At 40.7% G+C, this 17309-nt stretch overlaps 1 protein-coding gene across 2 annotated transcripts in view; it reads right to left on the bottom strand.

Annotated features, from left to right (window-relative positions):
* The window catches only part of CDK19 (cyclin dependent kinase 19), a 169768-nt gene extending 157191 nt beyond the window's left edge, over positions 1–12577 (bottom strand). Inside the window, exon 1 of one of the 2 annotated variants that reach the window (NM_001205707.1) lies at positions 12450–12577. In NM_001205707.1, the coding sequence (NP_001192636.1) occupies positions 12450–12577 (128 nt within the window). The remainder of the gene's footprint in view (positions 1–12449) is intronic. The other variant, XM_005210778.5, reaches the window with a different exon arrangement.
* Positions 12578–17309: the final 4732 nt, after the last annotated feature.

Raw genomic sequence — 17309 nt, 5'->3', positions numbered from 1 at the left:
GTGCTCCAGAGCCTGGCACCCACAACTACTGAAGCCCACACGGCCTGGAGCCTGTGCTCTGCAACAAGAGAAGCCACCACAATGAGCAGCCCGTGCACCACAACTAGAGAGTAACCCCTGCTAGCCAGAACTAGAGACAACAAAGACCCAGCACAGCCAAAAATAAATAAATTTTTTAAAAATTAAAAACAGAACTACCAGATTATCCAATAATCCCACTTCTAGGTATATCTCCAAAGGAAACAAAATCACTATCTCAAAGAAATATCCTATACCTCCATGCTCACTGCAGTGTTCTTTACAACAACCAAGTCATGGAAACAACCCAAGTTTCCATTGGCTGACAAATGGATAAAGAAAATATGGTGTAACACACACAACGTAATATTATTCAGCTATAAAAAACAATGAAATAATGCCACTTGAAGCAACATGGATGGACCTAGAAATTATCATACTAAGTGAAGTCAGACAGAGAAAGACAAATATATATACCACTCAAATGTAGAATCTAATTTTTAAAAAGATGTAAATGAACTTATTTACTAAACAGAAGAAGACTTATAGATATTGAAAACAAACTTACGGTTACCAAGGGGAAACGTGATAGGGAGGGACAGATAAATCAGGAGCTTGGGATGAACACATACACACTACTATGCATGCATGCATGCTAAGTCGCTTCAGTCATGTCTGACTCTTTGCAACCCCATGGACTGGAGCCCGCCAGGCACTTCTGTCCATGGGATTCTCCAGGCAAGAATACTGGAGTGAGTGGGTTGCCATTTCCTTCTCCAACATACTACTATATACAAGACAAATACCAACAAGGACCTACTGTACAGTACAAGGAACTTCACCCAATATCCTGTGATAATCTGTATGAGAAAATAATCTTAAAAATGAATATATGTATAAATGAGGGGCTCTGCTAATGGCCTAGTGGGTAAAGGATCCATCTGCAATGCAGGAGACACAGAAAATGCAGGTTCAATCCCTGGCTAGGGAAGATCCCCAGGAGGAGGACATGGCAACCCACTCCAGTATTCTTGCCTGAAAAATCCCATGGACAGAGGAGCCTGGCGGGCTACAGTCCATGGTATTGCAAAGAGTTGGACACGACTGACTGACTAAGCACATATGTATTACTGAATCACTTGGCTGTATATCTACATTACCTGTACACCTGGTTGGGGAAGATTCCACATGCCATGGGGCAGCTAAGCCCATACTGTAACTACCAAGCCTGTGCTCTAGAGCCTGTGAGCCACAACTACTAACCCATGCATCTAGAGCCTGAGTTCTGCAGCAAGAGAAGCCCATGCACCACAACTCGAGAGCAGTCCCAGCGTGTTGCAACTAGAGAAAAGCTTGCACAGCGTCGAAAACCCAGTGCAGCCAAAAATAAACAAATAAATGAAAATATAGTTAATTTACAATGTTTCAGGTGAACAGCAAAGTGATTTATATTTTTTTCTTTTTTGGATTCCTTTCCATTATAGATTATTATCAGTTTCTCAATATGATTCCCTGTTCTATACAGTAGGTATCTGTCAGTTATCTATTTTATATATATAGTAGCCTGTATATATTCGGAGAAGGCAATGGCACCCCACTCCAGTACTCTTGCCTGGAAAATCCCATGAACGGAGGAGCCTGGTAGGCTACAGTCCATGGGGTCGTAAAGAGTCGGACACGACTGAGCGACTTCACTTTCACTTTTCACTTTCATGCACTGGAGAAGGAAATGGCAACCCACTCCAGTGTTCTTGCCTGGAGAATCCCAGGGACGGGGGAGCCTGGTGGGCTGCCATCTATGGGGTTGCACAGAGTCGAACATGACTGAAGCGACAGCAGCAGCAGCGTGTATATATTAATACCAAACTTCTAATGTATCCCCCCTCAACTGTTCTTTAATGAACACATACGGGGTTTCTGTTAACATGTTGACTTTTATAAGAAAATAAAACCTGCTTTGTTTTTAAAAGATACTTGCCTTTTTCCAATAATAAAAGTTATATACACTCTATTTCTTAAATGTTTTATTCTTTAGAATAGATAGTATATACATAGTAAAATAAACATACATAGATATTTTTCAAATAATCTAAGAGTATGTATGTGTATCGCTCTTCATCCTGTTCGTGACACCAACTGCCTTGCTGTGTCTCACTGTGCACACTGTTTGCTGAACCCAGGGTAGGCAAGGCTCGAAGAAGAGGCTGGAAGAAGACTCGACGAGCTGTAGGAACCGCAGACAAGTTTTTCTCTTCTGGCAGATGCAGCAACCGTAGCATAACCTAACACGACACAACCTCTCTCCTGGCTGACACAGCAGCCATAGCACTAGACACGCTATATTCTCTCCTCTCGTGGCTGACCCAACAGACACAGCTGTGACACAGCAGTAATGCCGCCGCTTTCTAGGTGGAGCTCATGTATGTATACAGCACAAAGTAGCCTGTGACCAAGCAAGTACCTCAAGACACGCATGCACAGTGCTGTAAAGGATCTCAGCTGTTACACAGTCATTTGCAAAACGTGGGGCAAGAGCAAGAGGCAGTGGGGCAAGAGAGCCTGACCATGCCATCATGGCTAATTTGCTCTCTCCCCAGTGTGCTAAGTTGCTTTAGTCGTGTCCAACTCCTTGTGACCCCACTGACTGTAGCTTGCCAGGCTACTCTGTCCATGGGATTCTCCAGGCAAGAATACTGGGGTGGGTTGCCATGCCCTCCAACAGGGAATCTTCCCGACCCAGGGACTGAACCCTCATCTCTCACATCTCTTTTCAAATGTCTTCCTCTCAACCCAAATTTCATTCCAACAATCAACTATTAGTAAATTATTGTGAATATATCCAGTTTCAGTCTTTGTAGCAGAGATTACATGTCATTTACTCTTGTATCCTCATTACCTATGGCATTATACTTGGCTCATAGAAAGGAATCAAACAATAAACAGTAAAGGATGGATAAATGAATGGAAAGCCAGAAAAGTGGAAAACAGGTGAAAAGAGATAATGGACAGATGGCTAAAAGATAGGTAGATGAAGACTGGACAGATGGAAACTTGGATAGAGAACAGATTGGTGGATGAACACATGCAGAGATGAATGTTATTGAGAAATTACTACCACATGACTTCAAAGTGGTCCTCTTGGGAATTATTTGGCTGTTCAGTGGTTAGGACTCCATGCTTTCTCTGTTGAGGACCCAGGTTTAATCCCTGGTCAGGGAACTAAGATTTCACAAGCCATGTGGGGAGGCCAAAAAAAGTGTCAGTCTTTGCTAACTGACCTTTCTACTGGTCCCTTTCGCCTTTCAGAGATCCCTACTGAGCCCTCGCACACGGAGCCTGAGCTCCACAACAGAAACCTCCACAACAGAAACCACCACAACGAGAAGCTCGCGCAGTACACCTAGAAAGTAGCCACCACTCACCACAACTAGAGAAAGCCCACGCAGCAATGAAGACCCAGTGCAGCCAAAAAATAAATAAATAAAAATTTTTACAAACGAATAGCAACCCCAACTGAGGACCAAATTGGTAATGTAGAAGATTAAATAAAGTAAATCTTCTCAAATGTCTTATAGAGAGGAGGAGTTGAAAATTTTGAGAATGAATTTAAGAGACAGGGAAGACAGAGCATAAAAGGTCAACATTTCTTAATAAACATATCTGAAGAACAGAACAAAAGTGGAAACAGAAGGAGAAGAACTAAATAACAGGAAATAAAAATTGCCCTAAACCTAAGAAAAGAAAGGCCCACTTAAAAGATCCTTAAGAAACTAGCAGGATTGGAAAATGGCAATGAAGGAGTGAAGGTAGCAAGATGAAACTAAAGCCACCGTATACCACTTTTTAACTTCTGAAGTTCAACTATGTTCATAGATCATCTATTCAAAAAATAATCTGTAAAAGACACAAGAAACAAAGCTAGATAAATGGAAAGGAAAAAAAAGATCTACACATTCTAGACAGACTCTGGTGAAACTTTAGAATTCATGGATAAGTGAAAACTGCTGAGAGAGGAGAAAACCAAGTTTCTAATATAGAAACTTCCCATGAGCAACAAGAAATGCCAAAAGCCATGAAGCTTAGTTTTGGGTTCTAAGAAAAAGAAATTTTCTTAATATAGAATTCTATATTCAGCCCAACAATCAATAAAGTATGAGGACAAAAAAACATTATCTGATATGCAAGAACTCAAAAATCTGCACATCCTATATGAAAAAGCTAATTAAAAAGATATCTTCAGCTAACCAACAACAACAAAAGACAATCCAGGAAAAACCAACCACAGGATATAAAGAAAAACTGCTAGCTGAGTACAACCCAAAAGACTTGAAGAAAGGGCAAAAGAAGAAGATCCACTGGGCATTGATACTTGGAAAATTGTTGCAAGCAGCACTTATTTGGTACACAAGTCCACATTTCCCTCCCTATGGGTCTCAGTATGCTAATTAATTCAGCAATAAATTCCATAATCATAATATTTTAAAGCTGTTGAGTGGTTTCCAGAGTTCACTTTTAAAAAATCAACCCATTGACAAAAAGCAGTGGATCAACTAGGAAGTTATAAAAATTATAAAACTTAAAAACTTTATAACTTATAGTTATAAAAATTATACTTTAAAAATCCAAGACTCTGAGGAAAAGAGCAGGAAAAAATTTTGTTACTTTCCTTAACATTCATATCAGGAAGATCACAGATAACATGTAAGTTGACAAACTAAAAAATTAAAGACATCTAAGTTTACACTTCAAAGTCATAAAAGAACTCACAAAAATCTTTAAACAACAAAGGTAATAAATTTGAAGCTTGAGATGGAAAAAGAGAAAAGATGAGATAGTGAAATCTCACAAAATTGCCCAGCTTTTCTAGGAAAGTCAACAGACACTGCCTAAAATTGATAAACCAAGACAGAATTATACATACGTTTCTTAGAGTTATAATGGGAAGCATCAGCAAAACTTAAAACAGAAACAGTTAATACAGGTTATCTCTGAGAAGTCAAGGGGGCTGGGAATAGACAGTAAGAAGGCAGGCTTTTAGTCTTCATTTTACATAGCAATAAATTGTTGGGAGTTGTTTTTTACTCGTCTGCAATTATTACTTGATAAATTTTAATAGCACAAAAAAAATATTTCTACTTTGATACAAACATACTATAAATATGAAAAGACTGCTGAGAAATTACTTAATAGAACTTAATATTAATAACTTAATAGAACTCTGGTTTTCTAAGTTACACAAGCTCAAATTACATATATGCAGAAGAAAAGAAAGTCAAAAAGATTTTTTTAATTTGCACTATAATCCAAAACAATAGGACTCGCTCAGTGTCTAAGACTCTTAAAATGCAAATATAATTGTAAAAGGGAAAGCGGAAAAAGGAAACTAACTTTTGTAAAAAGCAACACAGTTTGTGCCTCAAACTGCTTAGGTTTTTTACCAAGTGAATTTATTTAACAATCATAACAAAAAATTACTTTTCTACAGAAAGATACAACTAACCCCTCTATGAGGAAAGTTTTACCTTATTTTTCCAGCAGCCACAGACTTACCTTTCTGTTCAAATGTAAATATCTATAAATAGCTGTAAAATAGTTTGCCATGACAGGACTTTGGTCTGTGGTCACAGAACACAACAAAATTAGCTGGCCTACATGGTAATTAAATCCATATCCTAATCATATTCATATTAGTAACTGATCAGTTACCAAAGTCTCACTGAAATAATCTCTTTAAATTGAAAATACATAAGTTTCAAACCTCTATAAAGGAGGGTATATTTTTCCCTTAGAAAGACTTATTCTATTAGAAATTAAAGATATTTTATAGAGACATAAATTGTTTGAGAACTTTACAGGTTTTTATTTCTCTTTGATCCATTACCCACTTCTGTATAAGAACTAAACCCTCAATAAAAAACTACTGCTCCACATTTGTATCTTGAATTACATCCTGTCCTCTCTCTGGAGACTCTCTTTTATCCTGCACAATGCATGCTCAAAATGGCTATTACAGGAAGTGTTGGACTATCTGCTATTTATAAACGGACAAAAATCTTTAAATAGTTCTCTCAGCTACCTCTTTATGGTTCTAGACCTTAAAAACTACCTGTTTTTAAAGAAATACTCACGTTGGTAATTCAAAATGTTATAATGCTCTTTGAAAAAAGCAAAGACTGTGTACCTTTATTTTGGAATCCAACGCTGCACAAAACTATATACTCACAGTATCACAAGTAAAGAAATAAGTGGATCTTTAAAAACACATTAGTCAAATACTCTTAGACATTTACCACCAAGAAAATTCCAAATTGTAATATATTCCCTTCAAGCTTTCTATATTGATGTCCAACTTTCACTACACTACTTGAGAATTCTGAAAAAAAACAAATATAATTTAACATCATATATTAATTTTTGATCCAGCATATCCAGTTCAAAATACAGTATACAAAACTAAAAATTCTTAATTCATCCATACTGATATCCACTGAACCACCTGGAAATCCCACTTAAAGCACACTACAACTTATTAAACACATATACTCCCAAGAAAATTTCTCTAAAAAGGAAAACCAAGAATGGCTGCCTTGAGAAAGAGAAAAGGGTGACTGGGAAAAGGAAAACTTTCAATACATCGTGCAAACGTTATTTTTTTTGGCTTGGAACAAACTCATCGAACGTACACAAATTACAGCGATTTGGTAAAATATAAAGGGTGGCAACCAGATTGTATAATCTTTTTATGCGTGTGCATTTACTACTAAATACATACACTTTTTTTAATGAAACACTTTTTTTAAAAGTAATCAACTATCCTTGATTCCACTCATAAATTGAAAGCTTTTCAGTTCAAGTACTTGTTTGCTTTATCAAATTATTTCAGCCTCAAATTTTCTTCTACTATCTTGAAAGAAAAGACCCAAACCTTCTGATTTCATTTGTTCACACTGTCACTCATTTTCATAGAAAGGTCACTTCATGGATTTAAGAACTGTTGCTAAGCCACCTGCTCAAAAAAAAAAAAAAAAAAACTCAAGTTTTTTTCCTGCTAAGTCCAGTATCATTGCTACTGGCCAGTCTCTTGGTCACACTAACCACCTTTCTTGAGCCACGTGTGGCTAGCGGCTGCCTTACTAGACAGCACAGATGCATTTTCATCACTGCAGAAAATCCTATTGGACATCACTGTTCTAGACTAAGGGGTGCCAAATTATAGCCTGTGGGCCAAATACAGCCCACTACCTGGTTTTTTTCCTACTGGAACACAGACATTTTAATTTGTGTTCATTTATACATTGTCTGCGGATACTTTGGCACTACAATGTTAGATTCAAGTAATTTTGACATAGATGGTCTGGTCCACAAAACCTAAATATTTAGTTTCTGCCTCTTTAGAGGAAAAGTTTGTCAACCACTGCTCTGGACAATCAAATTTCATTGAAAAGAGTATTCCCTCTGGGCCTCAAAAACAAAGTTTTGAAGGCCTGAAGTGCACAAATGAAGAACCAATTAAACAAGCTCGTGGTCACCTTATTTGCTAAGTGCTAAAGGTACTTAATTTTTTAACATGAATCCATATCAAAAAATTTCCTAAAATGTCTGAATGCTGACATTTTCTAAGCTTCTCTATAAAACCGATAGTAAAAGCACAGAAGACAGATTCCTACAGTTAGCAATTTTAGAAGAGGTGGCCTAAGAGGGGGAAAAATGTTCAATAATTCAAAAATTACCCACATTACTTATCAATCTATTAAAAGAAATGTTTGGACTATCTTGAAAAACAGTATATAATTTCTTTGAGAAAAAAATTACACTGGACCTAGTTAATGCTATAGAAATATTTACATTGAACTGCTTATCTCATGTAATATCACTATATTTCAGGCTTTCAAAACAAATACTGAAAACATAGGTTAAGTATGTTTACCTGAAAAGAAAAAATATATATTTTTTCCAATTTAGGGCATTTTTTAAATTTTAATGCAATTTTTGAGCGTTCTTACATGCTCTACCCTATGCAAGGTGGGGACAGGAGGATGACAATGACCCATTTGTACCTAATAGTTTACAGAACAGATTAATATCACAGTGATATTATACATACAAGAACAAGAGGGGCAGAAACACAGATGAGTACACTGGGTGACTAAGGAAGACTTCTAAAGAAAAGCTATTTGAATTGGGTACTGAACTGTGAGCAGGAGTTTCCCAGGTTTGTGTGAGGGGGAAAGAGAAGAGAGAAATCACAGAGCAACACCATTTTGGCTTGAGTATAGAAAAAACAAAATGAGACATGAAAAGGACTTAGCAAATCCTAGAAAAATATGAGCAGTTGAATGCTACAGAAGCATATGGCTTGAACACACTGAAAGAGGAGGGAGGTGGTGGCAGGCATAAAGGCTGTAAAGACTAAAGACTTTAGGATCCAAATGCAAACGGTTTTTACATGCCAAACTAGGGAATTAAGATCTGATGGAACCAGATGAGCCACAGAGAATGTACAGTTTTCCAAGAAGAGATACGACATGATTGATTTTATTTCGTAGGAAAGTAACACTGGCAGCAACTTGGATCTAGGACTACAGTGAGAAAAGACTAATGGCAGAGACCAGTTCGGCTATCGTGCAAATCAGAGATGATGGTCAAAGCCGATGATAGTGAAGATGAAGAGAAACCAGATGAAGAGAAGCAACTACATGAGGCAGCATCTACTGGCCTGAACGTCTACTTTTTTAAAATGCCCCTCATATGGGACACTTTCCCTTGTCCATATTTTTTCAATATAGATGTACTATCTTTTGCATGGAAAGTTTACACAAAAAGATAGTCAAAACTGGAAGCAATATGGTCTTCTTCACTTTTTCTCCCAAGGTATTAGGAGGGAAAACACATTAGAAAATGCAGGAACTCAGATTCAAGAAACCAGGAATATAGGCGTGTCTTTGCCAAAACTATGGGCATGACAATCTCTTAAAACTTTGGTTTTCTCATTTGTAAAAAGAAATTAGACTAGATTACCTAAAACCTTTGAAAGTTCTAAAATATTATGATCGTTAATAACGTATCTTAAATCTTTGGGAGGTCTCCAAAAACGCAAATACTATCCCCTATATTAACTACAAACTAATGTGAAAAACCCATCAAAAATAGGCAGACACTATTGTACCTATCATTTACCTAAATGTATCTACATGGACTGATTACATTTATTGTGAAGGATTTCATGACAGACATTAAGACATGTAGTTACCAACTACTTCTCATCTGAAACCCTTAGGCAAAACTGAAACTCTGTAAGATGGCTCTGTCAGCCATTTCACTTTCAATTACTGTATTTCAAAATATCCCCAAAAAGGAGCATTCTTTTATTGGAGTGGTTTCAAAGAGCTAAATGAATGTCTGCAAAGTTGAATGGTATTATTGTTGGGTATAACAGTTTTCAGACATAACGCTAGTATGGAACTGTATTTGCCTGAATCTCTTACAAAAGAACATTTTTAACAATATTCCTTTATCAAAGAAAACAAGAAGTGTTTCAAATGTGATAAATGTGGTCTTGAGATTTGTAACCATACTGTTATGAGTTTTTCTTAATGTTGAAAAAAATACTGTACTACAAATTCTTGCTCATAAAGTCTAGAAAGTCTAGTTTCTCTTCAAGAATAACTTTTATGACTGATTAAAAAAAAAAAAGTTGAGTCAAAGAGTCAAAAAAAATCCCCTTCCTTCAGAACAAAAAGATGAAACAAATCTCATTTTTATTAAACGTGAAAAACCCAGTTGTAAATCTTGCATCTCCATTCTGTTACAAATTTATGTAGCATAATTAACAGGGCCTAAGTTAAAGTCATGTTTCAAAGGAAATAACATTCTATGGTTTTGTAAACTCTACTATTGAACTATAACCAGAAGCTTTTCTAATGAATGTTACTTCTTCTAGTGTTTCTTCCAGAGACCTGAACAATTTTTTGCCTATATGCTACATTATATACACCAGAATAGTTCCTCTTTAAGGTACTCATGTGATTTCTCTCTTGCTCCCTAAAATAGCATTATACTTCTGAGTTAACCAAAATAAGTTCTGGAAAGAGCTACACTGTAATTTACCATGATCAGAGTGTAAAATGCTTTAGGATGCAAATCTGTATCAGTTTAGAGTCATCACTAAAAACTTTCTGTTCTTTCAAATCAGCTGGTATCAATGAACACAGAACTAATCTTGCTACCAAGCCACAAGAGATGTGGGTGTTCACTATAAAGCCTCAAATTTCAACTAGACTCTTTGTCTAAGAAAAAAGTCTTTATATTGATTTTTCTTACATGTAATTTTTATTTAAACTAATGCTTTCAGATCCTAACAGTTTTAAGTATAATATTTTGAAGACACACCAACTGATCTTACTCTACCAAAGAGGCTTTATTAATTCTAATCAAATATCACTCAAGAAGGAAGTGTATTCAAATCAAAAATTTTATTAGAGGGGAAAATATTCAAAAAGAATAGAAGCAGGAATTAAATAATCTATTCGGTGTTGTAGCCTGTGCTATTCAAATACAATTCAGAAGCAGAATTTTAACTTTTTTCAAAAGTTGCCTGCTTAAAAAATTTTTTAATCTTTTTTAACAACAAAATTAAAATACATTTTAAAAATTCCAGTTCAAATATATTAGAAGTTAGCATGAGGAATATGAAAAACACCACCTCTGATTTGTCTTGTAACACTATCGTCCAAACAGAAAAGCTAGATGTTCTTTCCCCAAATATATCTGCTAAGACTCCCACAGGAACACCAGTATAACAAGCAGCATAAATATTCCAAAAAACAAAATACAATTATAGTATTTCGCACTCCAAGATATTAATTCAAGGACACCTGGCAATTAACTAAAGGAATTATGAGAAAAGTTTACAAACAACTAAATACTCTGGGGCCCATTCAGCTATAACAAGAGAAAAAAGTTATTTGCAATAATAACAATCCTTTACGCTTGCAAAGTACCTTGTAGTTTTCACCATCCTTCATGATAAAAGTTTATAAAGCTGTGCTTGCTCCTTCCCCGTATGAAATCAGCAAGTAAGCAAGCGCGCACACACACACCCACATACTACTACTACTTTGATCCTTGAGTCCATCGATCAGCCATGTCAATTACAAAAGCGTGCGCAGAACGATAAGTAGGACTTCAGATCTTTCCATCTTCGTTATGGCTGATAATCAGTTCATTCAGAAATGTTTCGCTACGATCCTAAAAACTCTCTTCCACATAGTTTGACCGTCTTTAAAGTTTAAGCGGGATAGGCAGATGTTCCTGGGCTCCCTAACTCTGGGGAAGGGGAATTCCTGCCAGGATGGGCTCTCAGGTGATGACTGACTTAACCCACGCTTCTCAGGCAGGGAACTGGTTCCACCTGTCCTGGAGTACGAGCCTCGTGCCCTCCAGGACTAAGGACAGGCGTTTTTCAATACAACGTCCAGCTCTTCTCCTAAGAGAACAATCAGTAAGAGCTTACTAAGGGGTCCCTAAAATTATCTCAGGCCACGAAAACAAAGATTCAGGCCCAGCACTGTGTCACTCGAATTCCGTTCTGGATAATCTAGGTGCCCGATAAACCTCAGCACGCAGTCTTCTGGCAGAGGATGCAGTGGAGTACGTAAGAATACCCAAGGTGCGGCGAAATGAGGTACAAGAACCAACTCGGAAGTTCTGCCAGTAAAACGCGGTTCCTCTCTCAGAAGGTCCTACATTCGAGGGGAAGGCGCGGAACTGGAAATTGAGAATGGGAGAAAGAGAACTCGCAGCCTGGCGAAGCGGCGTGAAGAAGTGGCCGCCAGGCACACGACAGGGACAGAAGGGACCGCGCCGAGGGACCAGCGGGCTGGCTAGCCCCCAGGGCCAAGGTGCCCAACGGCTCACACTGATGAGGCTGGCGAGGACCCAGGCGCTCTGGGCGGCCCGACAGACTCCTCCGCGAGGTTTCAAACCGCCGCCCCCGGGAGGCGCTCAGCCGATTGGAAGTTCCACCACGACCGTCACCAGCAGCCCAGGGCCGGAGCGGCAACTCCTCGGCGGAGCTCTCCCAGCCCTCCGCGTCTCCCCTGGAGACCAGACATCCCCCCCGCCCCAAACTCCACCTCCAACCGAGGTCCCAACTCGACTCCCGCCGCCAGCTCCTGGCACGCGGAGAGCGCCCTTCGGGACCAGACCTACGCCCCCCAACCACGCTGCGCCGCGGGAGTTCGACGGGCGCGACGCTGGGGTCTGGCAGAACCCGCGTCCCTGAGAGTCTGCCCCGGGACGCAGCCCCGAGACCACCTCCGCCTCGCCCCCAGCCCGGGCACGGCCCGACTGGGCTTCGACCCACCCATCCCGCGAGGTCGCGGGCTGGGCGAGGACCCGAGCAAGCCTTCTCCCCCCGCCCCTGCTCTTACCCATCTTTTCGCCTCGCCTTGTAGACGTGCCCGTAGGTGCCGCGTCCCACTTTGCACCCTTCGTACTCAAACAAATCCTCCACCCGCTCCCGCTCCGCCGCCAGCTTCGCCTTGAAATCATAATCCATTGTCTGCTTTCCCCATAGAGGCACCGGGACGCGGGGGCCGCCGCCGCTCAGTCCCTCCTCCTCCTCCTCCTCCCCCCGCGACCGCCGCTCCACTTCTTCAACAGCCACCTCTCGGGCGCGCGCGCGCGCGCGCGCCGCCCGCCGCCCTGCGATTTGCCTTCAGCAAGGGACTTCTCGGCGGCCGCTGCAGCCACCTCCTCCACCTCCTCCTCCTCCGCGGCGGCGGCGGCGGCGGCGGCAGCTCCCGCAGGCACCCCCAGTCCCGCCTCCCCCCTTCATTTCCTTGTTTTGGAACCTGGTGGGCCGCGCCGCGGCTTCCTCGAGCTCATTAACGAATCAGCCCGCCCGCCCCGCAGTCACGGAGACTCCCGGGAAATGTAGTTCCTTTTGCCTCCGAGATAATTGAGTTTTGCGGCCGAAAGAAATACAACTCCCATGCTGACATGGGTCGCTATAGCCCCGCCTCCAGGAGGCATGTACGCCTGCGCACTAAGGTCGCCCCCACCTCAGGTAGCGCTGGACTGCCAGTTCCTGAGAAGGTAGAAAGCGCAAAGTTGAAGTGTGGTTTCTGCGAATCTGTGGGAGCTGGTGGAAAGAAGGCCCTTGTTCTGATGTAAGGAAAGTATTCTATTAAAACTGTCCCCGGGCGAGAAGGAGAGTGGAAAGTATTTAACAAGCGCCTTGCCCAGGAGTTTGCTCCAGAGGTTTGCTAGGCAAGGACTGGGGTTAGGGTAGTTGTACTGAAGATTGTTGTTTGTTTTTTATGGCCATTGGCCCGCCTCTTGCCCCGCCCCATCCGACTGCTCATTGGCGAAGAAGAGAGAATGACGTTCTCGTTGATACGTGGGTATCCCCTGGCTTTGGCTTCTTTCCGGCTCTTGATTGGTAATTGGATGTGCTCGGTTCTTCCTGATAGGTTAATCTTTTTTCTTTGCTATGCAAAAACCGTATTTCAAAAGCTGAACATTCAGCGGTTTCCTCCTAGTCATCAGCTAGAGAACTTTCGCGCCCCAGCAGCAAGTCTTCGTTTTCTTAGCATTCTAATCATGGTCTCTTCATAGCATATGTAGCCAAGGTTTTGGCCATCTGTCTAAGGACAATAAAAGTATCTGCGGGATGAAGCGTTTGAAAACAATCATTTGGATTGGACTGTTGAGGGGTTTTTGGTTTTGTGTGATTTTTGCATAATAGTGACGTTTTCCTAGAATGTTCAAGAAAGTCTCGTGCATAAAATGTATCAGATGCTTGTGATACAATCTTAAACCTGGTTAGTGCTAGAATAGGACTTACATAGAGGAGAAGGCAATGGCACCCCACTCCAGTACTCTTGCCTGGAAAATCCCATGGACTGAGGGGCCTGGTACTGAGCGACTTCACTTTCACTTTTCACTTTCATGCATTGGAGAAGGAATGGCAACCCACTCCAGTATTCTTGCCTAGAGAATCCCAGGGATGGGGGAGCCTGGTGTGCTGCCGTCTATGGGGTCACACACGGTCGGACACGACTGAAGCGACTTAGCAGCCGCAGCAGCAGAGGAGGAAATAGCCAATTCCACCTGAGGTGGCAAGGAAAGTTAATAGTGACCTGCCTGCTAGGTTTTGGAGGAAACCTGGAAACCTGGAGGGAGGAGGAAAGAGGACCGTTTATTTATTACAAAGTTTCCTGGGAAACTTCCTCAGATCTTGATGTAAATCATGAAGTATCTGAGTTTCTGTTGTTTCCCGGCATGAGTGCTGGAGATACCAGATTGAAAACTGGTCTTTTTCATTAGGGATTAAAACGTATTGAAGTAATAAACATGCAAGCAAATTAAAAACAAACTGTGTGGCTACAAAGAGCAATAGAATAGGAGGACTTCCGGAGGGGTTAGGGTAGGCGTCATGAAGGAGGTAGCTTTTTCGCCAAAATTTGAAGAATCTTATGTGGAGAACAAGTGGAGAAGTAAAGAACAGAGAATTTTTTCTCGCAAAATGGCATGTGCATGTATCATGAGAGAACCTAATATATTCAATGCAACTAGCTTGAACATTACAGATTAATTAAGGCAGGAAAAGGGGTTGGTTAAGAAATGACTGGAGAGATAAACAAAAGTTCAGATTATGAAGAGTTATATATAGTAAGTGGACACTTTAGATTTCCTCATTCTATAGGCAGTCGAAAGCCATTGAAGACTCTTAAGCCAAGTTGGGTTGACTCAGGCCGTCACTGAGCATGCATCCTAGACCAATTTGTCAGTCTCCCCCATCCAGCTTTCTTCCTTTTCCTTCCAGAAGTATTGATCTCATCAACATTCTGTAATTAACTGATCTCATGTTAATCTCCATCTCAACGTGTATTTCCCCAAGAGCCCAATTTGTGGAATTCCCTATGTGTGCAAGATGATATACCTTAAGGTTATTCATTGAGCATTGTTTCTACTAGGAAAGGACTGCTGCTGCTAAGCTGCTAAGTCGCTTCAGTCGTGTCCAATTCTGTGCAACCGCATAGATGGCAGCCCACCAGGCTCCCCTGTCCCTGGGATTCTCCAGGCAAGAACACTGGAGTGGGTTGCCATTTCCTTCTCCAATGCATGAAAGTGAAAAATGAAAGAAGTCACTCAGTCGTGTCTGGCTCTTCGAGACCTTTGGACTGCAGCCTACCAGGCTCCTCCATCCATGGGATTTTCCAGGCAAGAGTACTGGAGTGGGTTGCCATTGCCTTCTCCAAGGAAAGGACTGGGAAACAACAAAAATGTTCATTAGAAGAAGAATGGATAAATTATAGTACATGCACCAATGGATTATTATAAGGCCCTAAAAGTATTGTAAAAGCTATGAATGTGCCTCTCTGATTTCTTCCTTGCAGGAAGGCCCCAGCTGCTAAGCTTTGAATCTACCACTGCATTTGCAGTAAGCTCACAGTGCCCAACAATTGCTCCTAGCCTATGACTGAACATAGCAGGATACTGAGACAGGTCCATTCGTGTAAGATGCCAGGTTCCTCTGAAAGTGACTCTAGCTTAAAAACTCCTCAGATTTAAGCCTATCTGAAACTTTCTTAGAACTGTGTTGCAGTCTGAGTCATTGCCTACCCAACCCTCCTTCCTTCCCGCTCTCCTTCACAAGAGCAGATCATCAGGACCTGACAGCTCCTTCAGCTCCCTCCTTTCTCACTCACATAGGCATTTCCTCCAGTAAGTCTCTTACAGGTCTAATTGTATCTTGGCATCATGTGCTTTTCAGAAGACCTAAACCATGAGGCAGTTGTTTAGGTAATTAAATGGAAAGACCTCTAATATATATTTTTAAATGGAAAAAAAGCAAGAATTAGAAGATTGTCCCTAATATGATAACATTTTTAAACAAAGAAAAAAATATATATATACTTGCTTATATAGGCATGACTTATCTCTAAAAGGACCACAAGAAACTGATCAGGGGAGAAAAACTGCTTGAGAATCAGAGACAGGAGGGAGAATTTGTACTGCATACCTTTTGGAATTTTGATTCATGTAATGTTTTTCCAAAAGGTAAATAAAATTTAAATGAAAAATTTAGGAACTTGGCTAAAAAAGGTAAGAGAAAGCTAGGATTGTAGCTACCATAGTCAAGAAAAGTTCAGAGTTTTGTTTTGTTATTAGTTTGTTTTTAATAAGAGGAAGGAACTTCTCATATATTGAAGGAGACGAGCTAGTGGAGGAAAAAAAGGTGAAACCAATACACTTACAGCCATCCTGTTTTTCACTTTCAGTATAATATTCAATTAATTACAGGTGATATTCAACACTATTAAATAGGGTTTGCATTCAATGATTTCACCCAACTGTAGCCTAATGTGAATATTCTGAGCACATTTAAGGTAGGCCAGGCTGAGCTCTAATGTTCAGTGGGATAGGTGTATTAAATTCATTTTATTTTCAATTTAACGATGGGTTTTTATGGGACATAATCCCATCGTAAACTGAGGAAGATCTGTACTTTTCATTTCTATATGATGTGGGAAGCACGATCAAGTGCAGAGGACAAAAGAATCAGTGGGAGTAAGGGCAGGTGGCTTGAGGAAAAAAATGACAATCTTTGGCAAGTAAGTAGAGTGAGAATGAGAGCTAATGTTTACTGAATCCTAGGTATTTTATATCGGAGAAGGCAATGGCACCCCACTCCAGTACTCTTGCCTGAAAAATCCCATGGACAGAGCAGCCTGGTAGGCTGCAGTCCTTGGGGTCGCTAAGAGTCAGACACGACTGAGCGACTTCACTTTCACTTTTCACTTTCATGCATTGGAGAAGGAAATGGCAACCCACTCCAGTGTTCTTGCCTGGAGAATCCCAGGGACGGGGGAGCCTGGTGGGCTGCCGTCTATGGGGTTGCACAGAGTTGGACACGACTAAAGCAACTTAGCAGCAGCAGCAGCAGCAGGTATTTTATATAAGCTAGCTAATGTAATCCTTAACGAGTACTCTGTGAGGAAGTTATGCATTATCTCCATTTTACAGATAACAATACTGGGGCTCCAGGAGGATAATTTGTATGGTCCGTCAGTGATACAATTTAATCCCAGGTCTCTAAGACAATAGAGGATAGACTGCACTGCCAAGTATTGTTAGTGTACATTGGGCTTTCCTGGTAGCTCAGCTGGTAAAGAATCTACCTGCAATGCAGGAGACCTGGATTCAATCCCTGGGTTGGGAAGATCCCCTGGAGAAGGAAACAGCTACCCACTCCAGTATTCTGGCCTGGAGAATTCCATGGA

This window comes from Bos taurus, chromosome 9 (assembly GCF_002263795.3).
Source record: "Bos taurus isolate L1 Dominette 01449 registration number 42190680 breed Hereford chromosome 9, ARS-UCD2.0, whole genome shotgun sequence".
Classification (NCBI taxonomy): Eukaryota; Metazoa; Chordata; class Mammalia; order Artiodactyla; family Bovidae; genus Bos; species Bos taurus.
This window is presented reverse-complemented; position numbering and strand designations above follow the sequence as displayed.